Genomic DNA, 23,198 nt, shown 5'->3' on the forward strand with positions numbered 1-23,198 from the left:
CTTTGGGAACTGGGACAACCACACGTCCATCAACATTTTCGACAACATCAATTTCTCCAACGACGGCCTCCTCGGCTACAACTGGAGTACAAACCTCTTCCACATCCAAACCGTCCACATCAATTTCTGAAGAACCAACCACATTTACAGAATCTACAGAGGTGTCAATTGTAACTGAGACTAGAGTCAGTGGTACACCCACCACTGGGAGGACAACTTCTTCTGAATCTGGAAGCACAACAACACAATACTCAAGGGGGACGTCAGTGACACCTAGCACAACAACAAAGTCGACAGGTATGACAACTGAAACATCGTTTGCAACCAGTGAGCATTCCACCACTCCTCAAACAACAGCAACTTCAACAGCCAAGACCACTGGTTCCACAACTGAACGACCAATCACGAAGTCTACAACACAATCATCTTCTGCATCAGTGGAGACGACCAAAAGTACAGAAACCACAGTCTCACCTTATTCACCGACGGAAAGATCAACCACCATGGAAAGTACGATGACTGTTCCAACTGAGACATCATCTCCTGTCACGTCAGTGTCCACCACCATGACAACTGCAACTCCCACACCTGTGGGAACTGGGACAACCACACGTCCATCGACATTTTCAACAACATCAATTTCTCCAACTACAGCTTCCTCGGTTACAACTGGAGTACGAACCACTTCCACATCCAAACCGTCCACATCAATATCTGAAGAACCAACCACATTTACAGAATCTACAAAGGTGTCAATTGTAACTGAGACTGGAGTCAGTGGTACACCCACCACTGGGAGGACAACTTCTTCTGAAACTGGAAGCACAGCAACACAATACTCAAGTGGGACGTCAGGGACACCTAGCACAACAACAAAGTCGACAGGTATGACAACTGAAACATCGATTGTGACCGGTGAGCATTCCACCACTCCTCACACGACAGCAACTTCAACAACCAAAGCCACTGGTTCCACAACTGAACAGTCTTCTTCTGCATCAGTGGAGACAACAAAAACTACCGAATCCACAGTCTCACCTTATTCACCGACGGAACGATCAACCACCATGGCAAGTACAATGACTGTTCCAACTGAGACATCATCTCCTGTGACGTCAGTGCCCACCACCATGACAACTGCAACTCCCACACCTGTGGGAACTGGGACAACCACACGTCCATCGACATTTTCAACAACATCAATTTCTCCAACTACAGCCTCCTCGGTTACAACTGGAGTACTAACCTCTTCCACATCCAAACCGTCCACATCAATATCTGAAGAACCAACCACATTTACAGAATCTACAGAGGTGTCAATTGTAACTGAGACTAGAGTCAGTGGTACACCCACCACTGGGAGGACAACTTCTTCGGAATCTGGAAGCACAACAACACAATACTCAAGGGGGACGTCAGTGACACCTAGCACAACAACAAAGTCGACAAGTATGACAACTGAAACATCGTTTGCAACCAGTGAGCATTCCACCACTCCTCACACAACAGCAACTTCAACAGCCAAGACCACTGGTTCCACAACTGAACGACCAATCACAAAGTCTACAACACAATCATCTTCTGCATCAGTGGAGACGACCAAAAGTACAGAATCCACAGTCTCACCTTATTCACCGACGGAAAGATCAACCACCATGGCAAGTACGATGACTGTTCCAACTGCAACATCATCTCCTGTGACGTCAGTGCCCACCACCATGACAACTGCAACTCCCACACCTGTGGGAACTGGGACAACCACACGTCCATCGACATTTTCAACAACATCAATTTCTCCAACTACAGCCTCCTCGGTTACAACTGGAGTACTAACCTCTTCCACATCCAAACCGTCCACATCAATATCTGAAGAACCAACCACATTTACAGAATCTACAGAGGTGTCAATTGTAACTGAGACTAGAGTCAGTGGTACACCCACCACTGGGAGGACAACTTCTTCGGAATCTGGAAGCACAACAACACAATACTCAAGGGGGACGTCAGTGACACCTAGCACAACAACAAAGTCGACAAGTATGACAACTGAAACATCGTTTGCAACCAGTGAGCATTCCACCACTCCTCACACAACAGCAACTTCAACAGCCAAGACCACTGGTTCCACAACTGAACGACCAATCACAAAGTCTACAACACAATCATCTTCTGCATCAGTGGAGACGACCAAAAGTACAGAATCCACAGTCTCACCTTATTCACCGACGGAAAGATCAACCACCATGGCAAGTACGATGACTGTTCCAACTGCAACATCATCTCCTGTGACGTCAGTGCCCACCACCATGACAACTGCAACTCCCACACCTGTGGGAACTGGGACAACCACACGTCCATCGACATTTTCAACAACATCAATTTCTCCAACTACAGCCTCCTCGGTTACAACTGGAGTACTAACCTCTTCCACATCCAAACCGTCCACATCAATATCTGAAGAACCAACCACATTTACAGAATCTACAGAGGTGTCAATTGTAACTGAGACTAGAGTCAGTGGTACACCCACCACTGGGAGGACAACTTCTTCGGAATCTGGAAGCACAACAACACAATACTCAAGGGGGACGTCAGTGACACCTAGCACAACAACAAAGTCGACAAGTATGACAACTGAAACATCGTTTGCAACCAGTGAGCATTCCACCACTCCTCACACAACAGCAACTTCAACAGCCAAGACCACTGGTTCCACAACTGAACGACCAATCACAAAGTCTACAACACAATCATCTTCTGCATCAGTGGAGACGACCAAAAGTACAGAATCCACAGTCTCACCTTATTCACCGACGGAAAGATCAACCACCATGGCAAGTACGATGACTGTTCCAACTGCAACATCATCTCCTGTGACGTCAGTGCCCACCACCATGACAACTGCAACTCCCACACCTGTGGGAACTGGGACAACCACACGTCCATCGACATTTTCGACAACATCAATTTCTCCAACGACGGCCTCCTCGGCTACAACTGGTGTACGAAACTATTCCACATCCAAACCGTCCACATCAATATCTGAAGGACCAACCACATTTACAGAATCTACGGAGGTGTCAATTGTAACTGAGACTAGAGTCAGTGGTACACCCACTACTGGGAGGACAACTTCTTCTGAAACTGGAAGCACAACAACACAATACTCAAGTGGGACGTCAGTGACACCTAGCACAACAACAAAGTCGACAGGTATGACAACTGAAACATCGATTGTGACCGGTGAGCATTCCACCACTCCTCACACAACAGCAACTTCAACAGCCAAGACCACTGGTTCCACAACTGAACGACCAATCACAAAGTCTACAACACAATCTTCTACTGCGTCAGTGGAGACGACCAAAACAACCGAATCCACAGTCTCACCTTATTCACCGACGGAAAGATCAACCACCATGGCAAGTACGATGACTGTTCCAACTGAGACATCATCTCCTGTCACGTCAGTGCCCACCACCATGACAACTGCAACTCCCACACCTGTTAGAACTGGGACAACCACACGTCCATCGACAATTTCGACAACATCAATTTCTCCAACTACAGCCTCCTCGGCTACAACTGGAGTACGAACCTCTTCCACATCCAAACCGTCCACATCAATTTCTGAAGAACCAACCACATTTACAGAATCTACAGAGGTGTCAATTGTAACTGAGACTAGAGTCAGTGGTACACCCACCACTGGGAGGACAACTTCTTCTGAATCTGGAAGCACAACAACACAATACTCAAGGGGGACATCAGTGACACCTAGCGCAACAACAAAGTCGACAGGTATGACAACTGAAACATCGATTGTGACCAGTGAGCATTCCACCACTCCTCACACAACAGCAACTTCAACAGCCAAGACCACTGGTTCCACAACTGAACGACCAATCACAAAGTCTACAACACAATCTTCTTCTGCATCAGTGGAGACGACCAAAACTACGGAATCCACAGTCTCACCTTATTCACCGAAGGAAAGATCAACCACCATGGCAAGTACGATGACTGTTCCAACTGCAACATCATCTCGTGTCACGTCAGTGCCCTCCACTCTGACAGCCTCAACTCAGCCTCCTCAGGGAACTGGGACAACAACCCAACCAACTACAGTTTCTTCCGATGTTGAGCCTACAGAGACAGTGAACGCTACTTCTACCCCAAGCTCGACATTGTCATCAACTGAAACAACACAGTCAACTCTTGAGCATTCATCAAAATCAACGATTACGACTTCCATCGCAGAAACCTCTTCAACTTATAAATCTACTACCTCATTCAACCTTACTCAGATTACTTCAGAAATTCCAAGCACAATATTTACCACCAAATATATCACTAAAACCCTGGGGACAACTGAGTCATCTGTGAGGCCTCCTAAAACTACCCTTTCTACTGAACCTCCAACAATATTTCCAAACATAACCACTCAATTCACTTCAAAGTCTTCCCCTTGGACATCTCTGGCATCCAGCTTGGCCTCTGAACATTCCGTTTCGCCCTCTGTGGGATCATCCACTTCAACATTATTCCCAGATATTGTTACTGGTAAAACTACTCGCCATCCAACTGCACCTTCTGAACTACTCTCAACAACACCTACTGGCACCACTCCATGTATCTGTGTTGTAAATGGCCAGTATTATCAACCTGGTAAGTACTGTAGGTGAAGAACTCTTTTTGTCATTCATAATGCCATGTACTCACTTCATTTTTTGTCATATATAGGCGAAGTTATTTTTGACAAGGAACACATTGGATCAAATATATGTCTTACCATGATTTGCTCTGACGTTTGTGTGATCCAAAACAAGACTGAAAGTTGCTGGACTACTCCGTCACCACCAACCACCCCATCTGTGCCCACATGCCCAGAATGGGAAGTTGCGGTAATAATTTGTTAAATTAAAGGGTTAAAATAAACATAACATGGCAAATTTCTGATGTAAATATTTTTCCAACAGCAAAATGAGACGTTCTTTTTGTGCAACTGCACCATGGCAAGATGCATTGAGAACAATATTATTGAGATAATCCCCTATGAATGCCCTCCATTAAATGAGATCACATGTGCTAACGGAGATGAACCTGTTCTGGTGTATGATGAGTACCACTGCTGTGAATATTTCACATGTAACTGTAAGTATATATTTTGTGAAAAGTTTAGTTGGCTGTATATTGCTTCAGATTTTAATTGACATTTTATTTCTTATAGGTGATTGTAAGGGATGGGGGGATTCTCATCATATCACATTTGATGGGCATTATTATAGTTACCAAGGAAACTGCACCTATATTCTGATGGAAGAGATTTTGCCAAAGTACAACTTGAAGATTTACGTTGACAATGTCTTCTGTGACCCCTTTGAAGAGGTTCCCTGTCCTCGATCCATTATAGTATCCTATGGCTCAGAAGTTGTCACTCTAAAGAATCATAACGTAATGGGAGTGGCTGTACTTGAGGTGACAAATGTCAACCACACATTTATTTTACAAACTGAATCCTTTGACTTTATGTTAGTTTTTAATATATGTGTATTTTTTCCTTTCAAGGCAGTGAAAGATGGAGATAATTTGAAATTGCCTTATTCGAACCACGGAGTCAAAATCTCAAATACTGGACTTGCTTTACGCTTTGAGATAGAAAAACTCGAGGTCATCGTGGATGTTGAGATATCTCGTTTTTCTGTCAATCTGCCAGCCAAGTACTTTGGTGGAAACACGCAAGGCCAGTGTGGTAAGATGTTCTTCTTGCTGTTTTGGGAGAACGTTTGAAGTATTACTTCTGTACTGTTATTTAGACTCTGCTTTCTTGACCCCGCTTTAGGAACATGCAACAACAATCAAGCAGATGATTGCATGTTGCCAGGAGGTCAACTGGTGCAAGACTGTGCCGCAATGGCTGGTCACTGGCTTGTAAGGGACATTTACCAGCCAAACTGCATCGTACCATATATGGTGCCCAGCAAACTGCTCCTTTCTCCTTCCCCAACTCCATGTAGACCAAATTCCATGTGTGATCTTCTCTGGAGCAGGTACATCTCAATTCATTCTTCTATATTTTCCCAAAGAAATACATGAGTGCTACTCATCTGTAAAGAGTGTCCGGTCATACATTTATTTCCCATTCATGCAAACCATACGTGTGCCGGTTGGCAGAGTTTGTCAGTATTTCAGGCGAAATGGGTCAAACGTCAAAAACACTGTTCATATTACATATGTTTAATGCGACCTTCAATGCAGTAATAATGTGACTGAATTTTGTATTTGTGGTCTCCCAGTGTTTTTGCAGAATGCCATCCTTTTGTGAACCCGAAGAATTTCTATCAGGGCTGTGTTTTTGACAGTTGCCATGGTTCTGACCAGGCAATTGAGTGCATGAGTTTGCAGATGTATGCTTCGGTCTGTGCTCAGGCTGGGGTTTGCCTGCGGTGGAGGGACTACTCTCCACTGTGTGGTGAGTGACTGGAACCAATACACCTCACTGAAATTAATCTGTCATGTTTAGCTAATTTTTATAATATTAATTCATGCTTTTTTTTCAAACAGAGGTTGAATGTCCACAAGGAAAAGTTTACAATCCATGTGGTCCGGCCGAACCAGCAACCTGTGAAGATGGGTATGTGGCAGGTTAAATGAGTTGATGTGAACAGAGTTTTAACTCTTTCTTTTATTGATCAATGATCATGTTAGTCAGAATGAACGAGCTGTGATCTACAAAACTGAGGGCTGCTTTTGTCCCGATGGAATGAAACTCTTCAGTAAAGACTCTGGCATATGCGTGGATAAGTGTGGTAATTGGTGGCCGTTTACTAACCAAATTATTCTATATCTATTACTGGTCAAACATTGCTGTTTTGTTTTTTATAGGATGTCTGGATCCAGATGGCGTTCCTCGTGAGGTACAACTGTCTGCTTATACTATACTAATGTTGACAGGTTTTAAATAGTTTCTGTATGTGTTCACTATCTTAGTTTCATGAAACCTTCGAGTACAAATGCCAAACCTGCACCTGTGAGGAGTCCACGAAGACTGTGACCTGTAAGCCGAAGGTTTGCCCTCCACCACCGAAAGCCAATTGCGTTGATCCAGGCTTCATACTTGTCAAACGGATAGATCCAGAAAATCCATGTTGTTCTGCCTATGTTTGCCGTAAGTTGCTGGACACTACTGTCGAATGAATTACCCAATTAATCTTTTATTAACAATAAATACATCCACAGAATGCCACAGCAGCACGTGTCCTAGCACAAGCATGAATTGTCCAATGGGCTATTATCCAGTCGTTTATTATCCAGATGGGAAATGCTGTCCGAAACATATATGTGGCAAGTACCAGAATTCCATTATTTCAGTTTGTTCATCATGAACTGAATTGTCAAACCTGTTTAATTCTAGAGCCTAAAAAGGTCTGCATCCACAAAACCACCGAATACCAGGTAAGTATTGTGTTCACTAGGTTTTGTTACTGAGCTGGCTTCACAAATATTTTCAATCCTTAAGATGTTGATAAAGGTCTAAAATCCTTTTTTTAGGATAATACAGTGCAAATTTTACTATACCACATGCTTAATTTTAACATATTCCAAATAATAAATAGCTAAAAAATAGCTTTGAGTTTGTTGATTTTAGATGATATCCATGAGCATTTAAGGTACTTCTTATCCAGCCATAATAAAAACATTAACATCTTGTTGATCTTTTCTTCCTGTGTTAAGCCTGGTGATTTAGTCCAGGTGAATCATTGCCAGAAATGCAACTGCAGCGACGAGGTGGAGCCTGGTTCTGGTTTACATGAGATCAGATGCGAACATCTCAAATGTAATGAAACCTGTGAGCAGGTGAGGTTACATCATTTTGATGAAAGTTCATCATGCCTATTTGGGGTGAAAACAAAAACTTTTTTTTATATTTTCCGTAGTGATAAGCACATGGATGCAACGTTTTAGTTATTTATTTATTATTATTTGCTATTTTTAAATAGAATTTGTGTCTTTTCCACTAGACTGGAGCATCAACAGGTTTCTTTTTCAGTGGTTAAAAGATTTTAAAAAATCATGAAGTTTGTATTATTGTTTTATGAATTGTTGTGTGAGCCGCGAGATACTTACTGTTATTTACCTTCAAATGTCAAATGCAAGGTCACTGCTGCATGCCATCACAAAATTATCTGATAAAGTTTTGATACAGAGGACACATCACTAAGGATTTTCCAGGTCTAATTATTGTTTGTTATGGTTGGCGTTGTGTGCCTCCGCTGTGCAGACTGTGTGGGATCATATTAAATATTTCGGCATGTACTCAGATTGGTCCGCTTGGCGCCCAGACCAAAGGTGTTGTACTGAAACAGTACCATCACACAACTAATCCATACACAACCTTCTGTAATATGAAGGAATGAATGTTTCTTTCAGTCTCCTTTAATACATTGCAAGTACATGTGGATGACTTGCAGTTTATATGACTTCTTCTGTTTGTCTCTCAGGGGTATAAATATGTGAAAACTGACTTGGACAAATGCTGCGGGACATGTGTACAGACACATTGTGTCCTACATCATGACGGACACAAACGTGTCCTGCAGGTAAAGTGTATGTTTTCTAGCCATAGGTTTATTATTGGACTGTTCATTATTTTATTTTATTTGCTCCTATTCCAACTAGCTGGGGGAATCCTGGACATCACATGAAAGGAACTGCGAATACTACACCTGTGTCAAGAGTGGTGAGAAATATGAGGCCGTTCGGTCAAACATCGTCTGTCCTCCATTCCAGGAAAGCAACTGCCAACCTGTAAGTTTCACCCACAACCAACTCAAATCGCTGGTGTTGATAAACTGACAGAAAACATCTTCCACTGCAGGACACAATTCAAACTGCTTCAAATGGCTGTTGTACCATATGTGAGTATTACTGCTGTGAAACAAGCTACCAGCTCAGGGTTGTAATGTTGGTAGGTTCATCTTGGCTTTCTTTTGTGAAGGTGTGGAGAGGGAGAAGGCTTGTAAGAAAGTCATCAGGAAAATGCGAATAACACAGAACCGCTGCCAAAGTGCTCATGAGGTTGACATCCCTTACTGTGAAGGATCCTGCAATACTTTCACAAGGTGAATAAAAAAGCAACTTTCTTCAAGTCAATCACCTGTCTTACATTTCCTCATTTTTGTAAAAGATACTCTGAAGTGGAATCAGTGATCCAACGTTCCTGCTCCTGCTGTCGGGAAACCCTCTCCAGAAATCACACTATAGAATTGTTCTGTGAGAATGGTGACGTTGTTCCTTACACATACATCAACGTGGAGGAGTGTCTCTGCAGCCCCACAGACTGCTCCAGACCAGCACCAGCATCTCGCAAACGCAGAAGTTTTGCCAGAGTTTGAGACTCTCTCTGAACAGTAATCTGAAATGTAATTCGTGTAGCACGCAAAATCTATCAATTATATCATGTCAAGTAGTTGAATAAAGTAAGTAGCAATTCATCTGGAAGTGTGCGTTTCTTTTGTACGTTAAAAATACAAACTTAATACCCTTTGAGTCATGTATAAAGTGATGTTGATCCAACCTGTACCCAATATAACTCTTTTGTGCATGAATTAATGTTGAGCAGGTCACCAATACTTCACAGGAAAAACAGTCCAAATCATGTAAGTTTTTTGTTGGGCAGTTGTTTGTGGAAAATAAGCGAAAACTGAAATTATTTTCTTTTCAGATGTGTCAGTGATGGAACAACCTCCAAGAAAAATAAACTGAGGTCCAAGGTAAAACTGTAAAAGAAGTTACACTTTTTTTGGTGTTCTAATTTCTACCTTCTTTTGCAGGTTAATTCGAACCAGTCAAGAAGATTTTACCACCCTGACATACAATAGAAACCTCTCATGCGGGCTGTGTGAGTACCTAAGCTAACCTACTCCTGCCATATTAAAATTTCTGTCGTGATCTTTGCCACTGAGGTTTTTGATTTGGTATCCAGTTTGGAAAAGTGGGATGCTTGGATGTTATGTCAACATTTGATGGAAAAGAAATACATTTCTTTCTAAATTGTAGAATGTGTAAAGAGGAGATAACATCAAGTGTAAGAAAAATTAAATGTATTCTTCATCGTCATACGTTTGCATGAGAGCCTGAGCCAAAAGGGCTCCTCCAAGAGCAAACATCTCTCTTGGCCACAGATTCCCATGCTTCTACGCTTATTTTCAGAACACACTTGTCAACATCATCTAACTTCCCTATAATACTCATTTCGACAAATATAATGAGTTTTGCTCACCCTATTTAACAGTACCCCAGGCTTATATTGGGCCCAGGGCGTCACTCGCCCCTAATTTATATTTCCACATCCAGGTCAACAAGGTCAGCGCCATCACCAGAGCCAATGAAACATGAAAACATGAAATTAGTTAGATTGAGACAAGAGCTTGACACGTCTTAGGCCTTTGAGCCATCTGCAAATATTTGTTGTCCATATGATTCACTTCTTTCGTTTCTGAAGAATTATCTTTTGGTTTACTTAGAGGTGTTGGAACAACCCGGAGCTTATACAGCTTCGCTCCAGTGAATGACACCTACACCTGTCAATAAACATGGTGAACTCTGAGAACCAATAAGAGTAAGATAAAAAAAATGCATACAGAACCTTTACAAAGCCATTCAAAATGTACAGAAGTACTAAACCTTCACATTCCTGTTCACGCGACCTCTGCAATTGGATCCCGAATGGTGTGATTGATTGGACACTTAATGTCATGGGTGTCTGAAAACTTGTGTGGTGGCCACAAAAAAAACACACCTGCCCCACCTGAACTGCAAACACCTTATCACCTATATAAGATTTTTGGGGAGCAAACAGTTGCCACAGCATTCTTGTTCTGGATAGGAGCAACAGCCAGGATGCCACTCGACTGGACAATTCCGTGGCTCGTCCTTGGTTTGGTCATTGGTGCCTCATCCAGCGGTAAGTTCCCCACAGTGGGACTCAAACAGTCCCCTCTTTGACTTTCACTGACTATGATTTAAATGCTCTAATGTGGAAAGATCCATCCATCCATCATCGCCCGCTTGTCCGTTGCCGGGTTGTGAAAAGAGTTACTGAAATATAAGAATAAAGGAGTTAATTTATTCTTTTACTTGTGCCGTGTTAAAAAAGGAAATTGATCTAGAGGTTTAACCTGAGAAAAACTGCAGACTGCATGTTACATATACTACTATTGTACATGTCCTGTGTGGATGTCAGTAATGCCAGCCTCAACATTGAGTCCTGTTGGTCTGTTATCTGTCAATGATTCATTAGGTTGCTACACCAAATGAGGCAGTGATGGAAGATGTTTGGTTGATGGTCGTACGGAATGGGAGCATGACCCTTTGTTGTATCAAACACAACAAAATTCATTTCCCATGACCCTCAAGCAGACTGATATCACATTCCGTTGAGACACTTGTTTCTGGTGATCAAATATAGTTAAGATTAAAAAAAAGGTACAGCTGCAAATGTGTGATAATTTGAAGTTCTTGAGAAGAAAAAATTATAAAGTGATACCGCCGCCTCCCAACAGTAAAAACTGTTCATGAAAGCACCTGTTGAAGTTTTTAAATGATACTTTCATTTCCAGTTTACTTGTATCTTTATTGGAGTTTATGATGAGAAAAAGAATCAATATTATTTTTGATTCTATGATATTTATCATAAAATCAATCTTTTTTTTCTTTAGTAAATGTGATGAACGTGACTTGCACCTGGTTCTGCTGCGAACCTTTCGATGACAAATATCTTTGAATTGCTGCTCAAGTCTGGCCCGTTTGAATTGGGCTGCGTAGTATGGGGTACCTTATTCAATATGAGCAACTGGTGTTTAACCTGCTGCCTCAGTCACAGAGAGCTGATGTGCCAAGGCAGTGTAACAGAGGGGATGATAGAGTATCTAAACTACTCAATTTTTCCTGTTTTGTTTTCAGACGTGTTACAAGACGTGACCCCAACCACTTTAGTTGAAGGTAACGTCTTCATTCACTGTTTGATGGTTACAACTCCTCATTTAAATCTATTTGATATTGACATGTGTTTTGATGCCTCAGTCAGAGCTGGGTGAATAAATAAATCTTTTTTCTCCCTCCTTTCCAAAGTATACACAACCCCTGTAATTGAAGGTAATGTCTTCACCCACAGTTTAATTTTTACAACTCCTTAAAGAGCATTGTTTCCTTCATTGTGATTTATTCTCCTGAATCAGAGGTGAGCCATTCTGGCAGCAAACTATACTGCTCCACTTGGGGGAACTACCACTTCAAGACATTTGATGGAGGTTACTTTAATTTTCCGTCCACGTGCAACTACGTCCTCGCCTCGGAATGCAAAGGCTATGAAAGATTCTACATTCACCTCCAGCGGCAAGAGACAGGGGGCACTGTTAGTATCAGGAGTGTCACCATCAAGCTGGACGGGTTCTTAGTGGAGTTGTTCCAGTCTGCTGTCAACGTTAACTATGAGACGTGAGTGGAAAATGTTAGCAACTTGATTTTGCTTGAGCCTTGTAGGTTAACAGTATTTTATTCTTCCAACTCCAGCATCAACTTACCATTCAGCAAATATGGTGTCTACATCGACCGTGATGACCCATACATTACAATTGAAGCAGAAGTCGGTTTGACCATCAAGTGGAATGAGAAGGATTCCCTGTGGGTATGTGTGTCTCCTCATATCAGAACGTTTGTTTCATGAATCAATCAATAATCATCACACTTTGCTGTATGCACTTTAAAACAGACAGTTTTATCAATATGAATGGTGTTGTGAGTGTTGTTTGTTCATGTTACGTGTAACCCATTTTCTATATTTATTGTTTTCATGTGATTTCCTTCATGAATATTCATGATGGGCTGGGGTGGACAGCCGTGTTCCTCTCGCGTCCCCTCTATTGAGTGACGCGGGGCGGGAATATGGGGAAGACTGGGACTTTTAAATGGACTTTTGGGAGTGACAGTGGATGAAAATAGAGGAATGTGGCATCAGATGGGCGAACCACGGGAATGCTGGAAAGTGATATTTGTCATGCCTGACAAATACTCAAGTAATCTAGCGATATGATGCGCAACTCCTGCCCGGTGTTAGAGGAGTCCATCATTCCAATAGCATGTATTCTATCTTTATTATTTATTTATTTAATGGGCTCTTCAGAGAGAAGCGGTCACATCGTTTTTGGCCTCCGCATCCCCAAGCCACGAATCAGGCCTAAAAAAATGAAGTTTGTAATGAACTTGTGGTGACAGTTTTGTCTTTATGATGATTATTTATTATAACTGCAACTAAATTGTTGACTTCAGTGTCATGCAATCTATTACCAGAGCAGGACTTCTACATAAGTCATCATTTTGTATTTTATTTATTCATTTATTTTCAATGCAATTGTTCGAACAAACTGCAAATTTAGCAATCACATTAAGGTCATTATTTATTATTATTTTTGTAAATTATTTTTTATATCCTGTCTTTTGATTGATTTTTAGATGCATAAAGTGAGAAAAAAGCAACAATAGCCAATTCTATCATTGGCAAAAAAAGAAAATCTACAAACATAGAATAAGAATGCTCTCACTTACATACATAACCAGAATAGGTAAAAAAATATTGGTGAACTATCATTGACAACAATTGTATAACGTAAAATACAGATTCAAATCCATTTAGTTGGTTTTGAATCAGAGCTCAGAATTTCTTTGATCCACATGTGCTTGGGATTTCCTGTGAAACAATATTAGGAATTGCAGCAATTTGAATTGATCTTTATGCCTTCCTTCAGATCGAATTGACTGATGCTGACCTCATGAATCAAATCTGTGGGCTGTGTGCTGTGGAGTCTTTCAATGAAGGTAAACCCATCCATCAAACGGACTCACCTTTCCAGCCACTTCTCATGCATTTTATCTTCTTTAAAAGGCTACCGCATGTCACCGTATAGTGTGGACACCTTTAAAATAGACGGATCACTCGAGTGTGAAGACTCGTCCCTCCTTAGCTACTGTGAGAGAAGCCAGGTAACAAATGAAACCTCTTTGACAAATGTGACAAAAGTAGCCGAGAGATGTTTTGAGACAGAAAAACATGCATCACTGTGCTCTCGGGCCTAACAATAATTTAGTCATGAAATATTCTTTTTCAACAGATCGTAACTACAAATGTTTAATTTATTATGATCATTATTATTTTAAATCTGTCAATCAGCCGTAACAGAGTGTTTTGATTTCATATTCATCATAGATTGCTCAGACTTTTTAATTACAAATGTCGAGAATATTTAATAAACTGTCCACTATATTATTATTTATGTGTTACTGATTCTTTTCACCATAGGCGTTCTTATAGTCAAGACACAGGCAAAGTGCAGCCCGGGGGCCATTTTTACATAATTTATGTGTCAAACATTATTATTGCTAATAAAAGGTTTGTTCGGTCTTTATTTTCTTGTCCTGCAAAATAGATGAATGAAAATGTGGAAAAAAATACCTTGTAACCTTTGCGAACCTTTGTGAACCTTTGCATTATATTTGCATTGCAAACCAAAAACATCTTTCAACATTTATAATTTATATTGTGAATCTTTTAGATAAAATGTATGTAAAATGAAATTGCAACTAAAGTAGTTGAAGTGAGTAATGCAATGATGTAATGACACTCGCTGATTTTCTCCTTGTTTTATATTTTTTTTAGCTATAAAATGTAAGTTAAATTTCAGACTTCATCTAGCTTTTGACTTGGCGGCCGCTCACTATATCATGTGTGTATCACCAGTCACATAGGATTAGTGAGCATGTTTATGTTTTATGGGAATGTTTTTTCCATCATTTTTGCATGTAGGCACAGCAACTGCAGAGCTGGAAATGTATTAATATGTATTTCACTAAACCGTATTTCTGTCCTCAAAATGTGGAACACAGAGAAGAGAAACTTGCCAGAGTGTCTTGTGGGGAAAGGACAGCCTCAGCTGTGTGATTTTCATCGACATTAACTCCTTCATCAATGCCTGCGTGGAAGATCTCTGTTCATGCAACAACTCCGACTCGTGCCTGTGCTCCACGATCAAAGAGTTTTCCCGCCAGTGTGCTCATGCAGGAGGATTCCCACAGCTCTCAAATGCTTTTCCACAGTGTGGTAAGGAAACAATAGTTTTCTGAATATCAAACTGAAGAAGACCGGAATTTTATTTTTCTTAGAAGTGAGAAAATGCCCGTTGAACATGGAGTACAAGGAATGTGGAAGTGCGTGTAAAGACACCTGCAGCAACCCACGCACAAGCGACTATTGTGCCAAAGACTGTGTTGAGGGATGCAGCTGCCCGCAAGGTAAATATCGCTATTCGTGATATGTGTTCATTTTTCAGATTTCAAACACCTCTGATTGTGTGACTCCCTAGGGACTGTCCTTGATGACATCACAGAAACCGGGTGTGTTCCAGTGGACAAGTGTCCCTGCTTACATGATGGCAAACCGAAAAAGTCTGGAGAGTCATACACAAAGAAATGTCAAACATGGTAACTGAGTCCTTCAGCTCCGCAACAAGTGTGTTTAAAGAGGAACTAAACCGAGACATTGTGTTGGTAGCACCTGTTTTGGAGGTGAGTGGAGGTGCAGCTACAAAAACTGTCCTGGAGAATGCACTGTGAGGGGAGGATCACACGTGACCACCTTTGATGGCAAAACATATACTTTCCATGGAGACTGTTCTTACATCCTGTCAAAGGTGAGCAATGATCTACTTCACCAGATTATTAGCCGCACCCACTAAATTTAAGAAGGAAAATGAAGGAAAAGCCACGGGTGCAGTGGTGCTGTCTGCACAGTAGAAAGGCTTAAAAATGCATGAGGATCACTTCTAAACTAGTTTTGCATCCAGCAGTGAAACTGACTCATGAAACAAACTCGGCAACTTGAATCGAACTGAACTTGAATCGTGAGCCTGTCACATCTTTTATTGAGATTAATGTGCTAAAAATGCATTGTTTTCACCCGCGCATTTGAGTCCTTGATCATCAACATCATCAGTCCGATGTGAGGAGTCTAATGAAAATGGCGACGTGCTGCGCGTTCTGCTGTGAGTGTCTTTTTCCGATTCGGCTGCCTTTATTGTTCTCCAGTCTCCAATCTCCAGTCTTGATGCTGGAGCCCGTTTTCAAAATTTTCACATTATTAAGCAGGTACACAGAAAATGCAAACATAGGCTGCGTAAGTGGCTTATTGACCAGTGGAAAGAAATGAACATATTCATATACATATGTATATACTTTTTTAAATAGCTCAGGTGTAATTACATTTTATTTGTCTGATATTTTCAGTATTTTTCAGGGGTTTGAAGATGCTTCCATGCCATCAGTTATCCCTGGTTTCATGCTTATGCCACTCTAAATTTTGTGATGGGTCTAGAACAACTGAGAATGTCATGAGATTGCAACTTGTGGGTGTGGAATCATTTTTGTTGTAAAATAATTATTCATTATTACAAATGCATTTGTGCCTCAATATGCGATTCCAAAAAAACTTACAGTTTAACAAGTGTACGTCGGATTACATCCCAATCAAATGTATCTTGTTCTCTTGATTTAAGGATGAAAATGGCACCTTCACCATTTCTGGTGACCTGGCAAAATGTGAAGCATCAGCATTGTCTTGTTTGTTGGCCGTATCTCTACATCTGCCACAGTCCACGGTACCGAACTCTACTCACTGTAACTGTATAACATGCTCCCGATTCATTCTGACTTAAAAGTCTTCTGTGAATTCTTCAATACAGAAGATTGTTGTCGACTTCAAAGGGCAGGTTTTCATCAATAACCTGATGTATCCCCTGCCTTTTAAAATGGGTGAGTCATTGATTGATCAGAGGAGTTGTCATAGTGTGTGACTCAAGTTAAACTCTCCTGACAGACCACGTTCATGTATTCCGCCCATCTACGTTCTACATTGTTGTTGAGACCTCCCATGGACTGATGCTGGCGGTCCAGCTAACACCCATCATGCAGCTGTCCATCAGAGCCGGCACGTCTTATAAAAGAAATCTTCAAGGTCAGTTTTTGCTCACAAAATTGGATTTGAAAAGTGTTGTATCACTCAATTACTGTCTGGTTGTGCAGGTCTCTGTGGCGATTTCAACGACATTGAAGCTGATGACTACAAAAACCTGAATGGACTGACAGAGAAAACGGCACCAGCGTTCATCAACACATGGGTGGTCCGGAAGCACTGTCCAGAAGCAAAGAGAAAAATCGAAAACCCCTGTTCCCTGAGTATGGATAAAGGTGTGTTTTTCAATATGGATTTGTTGCTCAAAAATACTATGCTGTCCAATATGTTCTTAATTTAAAAGCTATCTTATTAATTGTTTATTATTTAGTTGTGGCTATCAGCTGTTTGAATATAGGAAAAATCATAAGCAGTCATTGCTGTTACAGTATTTATATATTTTCTGTCAGTGCGAAGAATTGCACCTCAGGTACAGTACATACTCATTTGAGCAGCTGCTATACGCCACCTATTTATTTTACCTGGTGTGTATGGGCTTCTCTGATCCGCTACTATTTTAATATCACATATGTGGAGCCGAAATAACCATCCAGGTTATTATACACATCAATACTTTTATTCTGAGCCTCTCCGAAATGGTCATGCTACTCAACACAGAGGAAAGACAAGAACATTGGCTGCCTTCTCTTTTGCTCGCGATCATTGTTTACAGTATAAAGCTATAAAATGTTTCCAGTATAAAAATACAACATAGCAAATACTGAGCTCCTTGTTCACAAAAGTTATTGTGTAAAAGCTTGTCAACTGTGTGTTTTGGGCTCCATTGACTTCCATTGACCCGAGGAGGATTCATTTTCAACACACCATCCTGCGCAAACCGTCGACAGTAGAAACATGAATTTCAGCTATAGGCAGTTAAGCCTCAGGATTCTTTTTTTTTTTTGGCGATCACTTACGGGTTTTGAGATTTAGCAATTTGTTTGTAAGGTCTGACTTTTCAGTCTGAGGGCAGAGTGACTCAACATTGGCTGCAGCTGCTCGATGGTGAAAGACAAGCTTCAAAGCACTGGAAAGAGAAGGGAGGGCGAGCGTTGCTATGACAATGGAGCTTCAGAGTAGAGGAAAGGTCACAGGCTACAGCAAGAGGAGCAGCTTTAATCAAACACACACACAGCATCACAGATGCCATGCACAGAGCCGTCCTCGCGACACAGCGCATTCACACGCAGTTTCTTCAGAAACTACATCATCTACTTAATATTTACTGTTTCATTTTGATGAAATTGGTTCGTTGAATTCTTTCAGAGAAATACGCATTGGAGTCGTGTTCATCTCTGTCGGATCCACATGGGATTTTCGCAAAGTGCCATTCTGAAATTGACCCAGAGGAATACGAAGCGGTGAGCACAAGCATGTGTATATTCATATATTTATGTATTCTTACATTTAAAAATCTGTTTTTGAAATAAGTCTTAACCCCTCTATTAACTGCTGTCCTTTCTCCCCAGATATGCATTTACGATACGTGCACCTGTAGGAACAGTGATGCCTGCATGTGTGCAGCAATTGCTTCCTACGTCCAAGCATGCGCTGCTGAAGGAGTCTCTCTTACAGGATGGAGAGACAATATGTGCCGTAGGTCAATTGATCTCCTATGGACAAATTATTCGATATTAAATCCATTTGTTTTCCTTAAACAGAAACATACACAACCAGATGCCCCTCAACTTTCGTGTACGACTACCAGATGACAAGCTGTGGTCGTACCTGTCGCTCTCTCAGTCAACCAGACCAAACATGTCAGGTTGAATTTACACCTGTTGATGGCTGTGGATGTGCAGAAGGAACTTACCTGAACGAGGAGAGTCGGTGTGTTGATGCCTCACTGTGTCCCTGCTATATGGACGACATTGTGGTGAAACCTGGACAATCCACACGAGTGAATGGACAAATCTGGTGAGGGTTTTAAAAAAAATATGGAATGTGGGTTCACACAGAATATTCACCACTTAAGAGCTGAAATCCTTTTACAAGTCAATGCATGACTTTGTGTTTTGGAATTTCCCATGAGGGAAATTAACTTAACCTTAGTCACACTTACCCTGTTCATGTCTTCAATTATCACATCTATGAAAATGAACTGTGTCACGGGAACGAAGGGACGAGGGAGCTAAAGCCACGTATAGGAGACGTGGTGTAGGACCCAAGTGCAAATGGTTGTAGGCACAGGAGGCAGGAGGGAATTATAAATAATATTTAATAATTAAACAAACTAATCATAGAACAGAAAACGTCACCGAACCGGGAAGAAACAGAGCAAACGCAGAGTGTAAAAACAGTAATGAAACTAACAGAAGTGCACAAAAATTAGTAAAAAGTCAAAACAGAAAGCGTCACCGAACCGGGAGTTAAATGAACTTAAATCACAAATGAAACCGAGAATAAACTACAAAAGAAAACCAAGAAAACACGCGGCAAACAGCAAGAAACCAAAAACACTAACTCAGGACAGCAGGGTTAAACAATGTAACAAAAGAACTAGCAAGCGCACAGAAGTAAAAGCCGAACACAGGGAGAGAGACACGAGAACCGCAGAAGCCGAACACAGGGAGAGACACGAGAACCGGGAGTTACCACAGGGGATCGAGAGGAGTCCAAAATCACAGGAATCACCACAGGGAACGTGGAAACACACAGGGACTAGGAGAAGTGGCAGGGAACAAAGACACAATGATCTGGCACACGTTGCTGGAGCCCAGGTGTTCTTGAAGACCATAATCAGGGGATAATCGGCTCCAGCCGTGTGCCAAAGGAACAGAGGGAGAGAAGCAAAACCAGGACTCGGAGCCTGGAAGCGGAGCCATGACACTATGTTCATCTTCTTCTTCTGGAGAGTCACATGGCGCCTCCATATCTGAGGTTGTTCATTCAACATGTTCCATGTCCCTCTCATGCCCTTCTCACCAGAGTAATAAAGCTCGGGTTCAACATCACTCTGTGTCAGCAAAGTGAGCTCAGCAGCAGGATGCACTTGTCCTGGTAGCAGAAGCCCTGCATGTTGAAAGTCTTCACTGTTACTCGACTCACTGTATTATTATTATCACTGACCCAGAGGGATTATTACATACTGTAACAAACATCTTCTGTGTGATTCCCTACTCACCCTGACTGCTTCAAAACTGTGTCCATGAAAATAGTGATGAGAACTAGCTAACACAAATTTTCCAGATCACTAGATTAACAGAGAATCTTTGATGTTTCAGCTCCTGCCGTGATGGAAAACTCCACTGCAGTGAAGGACCCCTGACTAAAAGTTGGTACAAACTACTTCTTCTTGGAATAAAAAACAGAATCTAACCCCATGTTCTTCAGCTGCAGTATGCACCCTGCCGATGGTTTTCTTCAACTGCTCAAATGAAAAATTTGACTCAAAAGGTTCTGAATGTCAAAAAACATGCCAGAGTGTGGACACGGAATGTGTAAGGCTAAAATCATATACAAGATTGTTTTTACGCTGTATTTTATATTCATACTGTCAATATGTTGACCAGGAGAGCTCACACTGTGTCTCTGGCTGCGTTTGTCCTGCTGGCTTGCTGGCAGACAACAAGGGAGGCTGCATTAAAGAAGAACAATGCCCATGCACCTATAATAAAAAGCTATATAATCCAGGAGAGCAAATTGCTGTGGACTGCAACACTTGGTGAGTGTTTTATCCATCTCGTTTTCCCTTTGTGCTTCTGCAAGTCAATTTATGATGCACAATATTGGCACAGTTTTAATTGCTTTTTTGCTGTAATAACTCCAGATAAACTCCTCATACAGATGTAATATATTATGTACCAGAAAATTTGACTCATTTTTATCTCAATCTCAGCATTTGCAACGGAAAAAAATGGAATTGCACCACACTTATGTGTGACAGAACTTTTTCTGTATATGGGGACGGACATTTCCTCACTTTCGATGAGAAGGAGTTCCATTTTAAAGGAGATTGTTCCTACATTCTCTGCCAGGTAAGTAGTGCATCATTGGCTGTGTGCATCATGGTCGGTCTGATTTCAATATGTTGCAGGATTTCTGTGGTGGAGACGAAGTTGGCTCCTTTAAGGTCCTGACAAAGGGCATCCCAACCAGTAAAATTGAACTGTATTTGGGGGTATGTGCTGGTAAAGATGTTCTTTAGAGATGTCGAATTCTGACTCATTTTTGTTTTTCTGTCCTGTAGAACAAGAAAATTGAAATGTCAGAGGAGAAAGTTAAGATTATCAATACCAACAATGGAAATGAGACCTCTTATCATCTGCGCCCTGTTGGGAAGTACATGGTAATTGAGGCAGAGAATGGTCTGATTCTTATGTGGGATCGGAAGGCAACTCTAATGATTAAACTCAGTGCCGCATTCAAGGTGAGACTGTTTCCTCTGCCATAAGTTTTTTTTTTTTTTTTTTTTTGTGACGTGTCGCCCAAAACGTCCTAATATTCTGTTGGCTAAATAGAAAAAAGTTCTACACCCAGGAATGTAATAACAATGTAGTTACAATAAAACCAATATGTGATTGTGTTCCAGGGAAAAGTTTGTGGCCCTTGTGGAAATTTTGATGGGAACATTAAGAACGACTTCACGACTCGAAACAAGGACATTGTGTCTGACGCCTACACGTTTGTCAACAGCTGGAAAGTGTCACCCAAGTGCCCAGATTCAGTCGCACGAAGACATCCCTGCACAATCTTCTCATATAGGATGGCGTGGGCAGAGAGGCACTGCAGCATTATTCGCAGTCAGGTATTCGCTGACTGCCACTCAAAGGTACACGGATGAAAATGCTTCCAAAAAAAAGGATCTTTGAAATCTTATTTACATTGTTTTCTTTCACAAGGTGTCTTGGGAGGGCTATTATGAGGCCTGTGTAAAGGACATGTGTGAGTGTGACCCTGAAGACAGAGTTGGATTCTGCTCTGTTGTAGCAGCTTACGCAGCAGCTTGTAGTGAAGCTGGAGCCTGCGTCCGTTGGAGGACTCCTGCAATTTGCCGTGAGTGTTACTCCGAAGGGACACTGTCGATTACATTTCATAAATACGGTACAATATCTAATATCAAATTCTAATGTTGCTTCTGTGGATTTCTCCTCTCAAGCTATATTCTGTGATTATTACAACCATGAGGAGGGGTGCGAATGGCACTACGAACCTTGCGGAAAACCATGCATGAAAACATGTAGGAATCCTTCAGGAATGTGTTACAATCAAATTCCAGCATTGGAAGGTAAGTTGAACAAGTCAACTAGGACCCGCACATCCTCGGGTGGCTCTTTGCTAGTTGTTCCAAAGTCAAGACTTCATTTTAAGGGCGACAGAGCTGTTTCATACAGGGAACCTATATTGTGGAATTGAATGCTTGAGGAGATTTGACTCTCTTTAAACTCACATTTACTTCATGTACTTCATGTAATCCAAAGCCTTGTGTCTTTGTACATAACTAATAAACAACAATGATTTTGTGAATGTCACCGCCAGAGATACTTTTTATCCCCAGACTGTGCCTCATATAACTTGGTGTAATTTCTTCTGTGACTATTCAAAAGGCTGCTATCCAAGGTGCCCAGATGAGAAACCTTTTTTGGAAGACGTTTCTATGCAGTGTGTGTCAATTGAGCAATGTGGTTGCTATGACGACGAGGGAAGACATTATGGGGAAGGTGAAGTAATTCCTCATCAACAAAACTGCCATGAATGGTACGGCACTTGTTTTTAAAAGCTATTAATGACTATTATTTTAAGATTTTTTTTTAAATGTAAATCTTCACCTCCCTTTCAGCATATGCTCCTCGACTAACATGAACTGTACTTACAACATCCAAGGTGAAAATGAGCAATGAGACCATAACAATAAGATGATTGAACAACTGCATGAATTAATCAAAATGACATGCACATATTGGTATTTTTTTCAACAGAATGCACATGTAAATATGGAGGAAAACTATACAAATACAACGAAACAATCTATGACACCCATGATGGAAATGGAACATGTATCATTGCTATTTGTGGAGAAAATGGAAACATTGAAAGAGTCATTAAAGACTGTGTTACATCCACCACTGAAAGGCCAACTACCACAACATTTTCTTTTTCCACCTCAGGTAGGAGTCAAATGTACTGAATGTAATTTGTT

The 23,198-nt window shown here is 41.2% G+C and overlaps 2 protein-coding genes across 2 annotated transcripts in view; both read left to right on the top strand.

The window, feature by feature from the left end:
• The first annotated feature begins 3,808 nt into the window (after window positions 1-3,808).
• LOC128770412 (intestinal mucin-like protein) lies at window positions 3,809-9,575 on the top strand. Its single transcript, XM_053884827.1, has 19 exons — window positions 3,809-4,668; window positions 4,744-4,904; window positions 4,980-5,154; window positions 5,231-5,478; window positions 5,569-5,752; window positions 5,843-6,050; window positions 6,297-6,472; window positions 6,565-6,634; window positions 6,709-6,809; window positions 6,886-6,917; window positions 6,991-7,168; window positions 7,240-7,344; window positions 7,415-7,455; window positions 7,735-7,857; window positions 8,502-8,600; window positions 8,680-8,808; window positions 8,879-8,918; window positions 8,999-9,122; window positions 9,188-9,575. The coding sequence occupies exons 1-19, from the start codon at window positions 4,008-4,010 to the stop codon at window positions 9,393-9,395; spliced, it is 3,063 nt and encodes a 1,020-aa protein (XP_053740802.1). The 5' UTR covers window positions 3,809-4,007; the 3' UTR covers window positions 9,396-9,575.
• Window positions 9,576-10,863: 1,288 nt separating this feature from the next.
• LOC128770410 (mucin-5AC-like) overlaps window positions 10,864-23,198 on the top strand; it is a 32,897-nt gene continuing 20,562 nt past the window's right edge. Inside the window, exons 1-30 of the mRNA XM_053884823.1 lie at window positions 10,864-10,966; window positions 11,965-12,003; window positions 12,133-12,156; window positions 12,240-12,498; window positions 12,574-12,688; window positions 13,806-13,875; window positions 13,943-14,040; window positions 14,941-15,154; window positions 15,217-15,345; window positions 15,417-15,534; window positions 15,605-15,743; window positions 16,605-16,706; window positions 16,791-16,860; window positions 16,925-17,062; window positions 17,131-17,295; window positions 18,326-18,420; window positions 18,529-18,655; window positions 18,721-18,976; window positions 20,284-20,333; window positions 20,393-20,499; window positions 20,572-20,723; window positions 20,898-21,036; window positions 21,096-21,179; window positions 21,249-21,428; window positions 21,591-21,830; window positions 21,901-22,054; window positions 22,158-22,286; window positions 22,606-22,756; window positions 22,839-22,882; window positions 22,978-23,166. Of these exons, the coding sequence (XP_053740798.1) occupies window positions 10,903-10,966; window positions 11,965-12,003; window positions 12,133-12,156; window positions 12,240-12,498; window positions 12,574-12,688; window positions 13,806-13,875; window positions 13,943-14,040; window positions 14,941-15,154; window positions 15,217-15,345; window positions 15,417-15,534; window positions 15,605-15,743; window positions 16,605-16,706; window positions 16,791-16,860; window positions 16,925-17,062; window positions 17,131-17,295; window positions 18,326-18,420; window positions 18,529-18,655; window positions 18,721-18,976; window positions 20,284-20,333; window positions 20,393-20,499; window positions 20,572-20,723; window positions 20,898-21,036; window positions 21,096-21,179; window positions 21,249-21,428; window positions 21,591-21,830; window positions 21,901-22,054; window positions 22,158-22,286; window positions 22,606-22,756; window positions 22,839-22,882; window positions 22,978-23,166 (3,841 nt within the window). The 5' untranslated portion in view covers window positions 10,864-10,902. The remainder of the gene's footprint in view (window positions 10,967-11,964; window positions 12,004-12,132; window positions 12,157-12,239; window positions 12,499-12,573; window positions 12,689-13,805; window positions 13,876-13,942; window positions 14,041-14,940; window positions 15,155-15,216; window positions 15,346-15,416; window positions 15,535-15,604; window positions 15,744-16,604; window positions 16,707-16,790; window positions 16,861-16,924; window positions 17,063-17,130; window positions 17,296-18,325; window positions 18,421-18,528; window positions 18,656-18,720; window positions 18,977-20,283; window positions 20,334-20,392; window positions 20,500-20,571; window positions 20,724-20,897; window positions 21,037-21,095; window positions 21,180-21,248; window positions 21,429-21,590; window positions 21,831-21,900; window positions 22,055-22,157; window positions 22,287-22,605; window positions 22,757-22,838; window positions 22,883-22,977; window positions 23,167-23,198) is intronic.

The sequence above is a fragment of the Synchiropus splendidus genome, chromosome 14, assembly GCF_027744825.2.
Source record: "Synchiropus splendidus isolate RoL2022-P1 chromosome 14, RoL_Sspl_1.0, whole genome shotgun sequence".
Lineage (NCBI taxonomy): Eukaryota > Metazoa > Chordata > Actinopteri > Syngnathiformes > Callionymidae > Synchiropus > Synchiropus splendidus.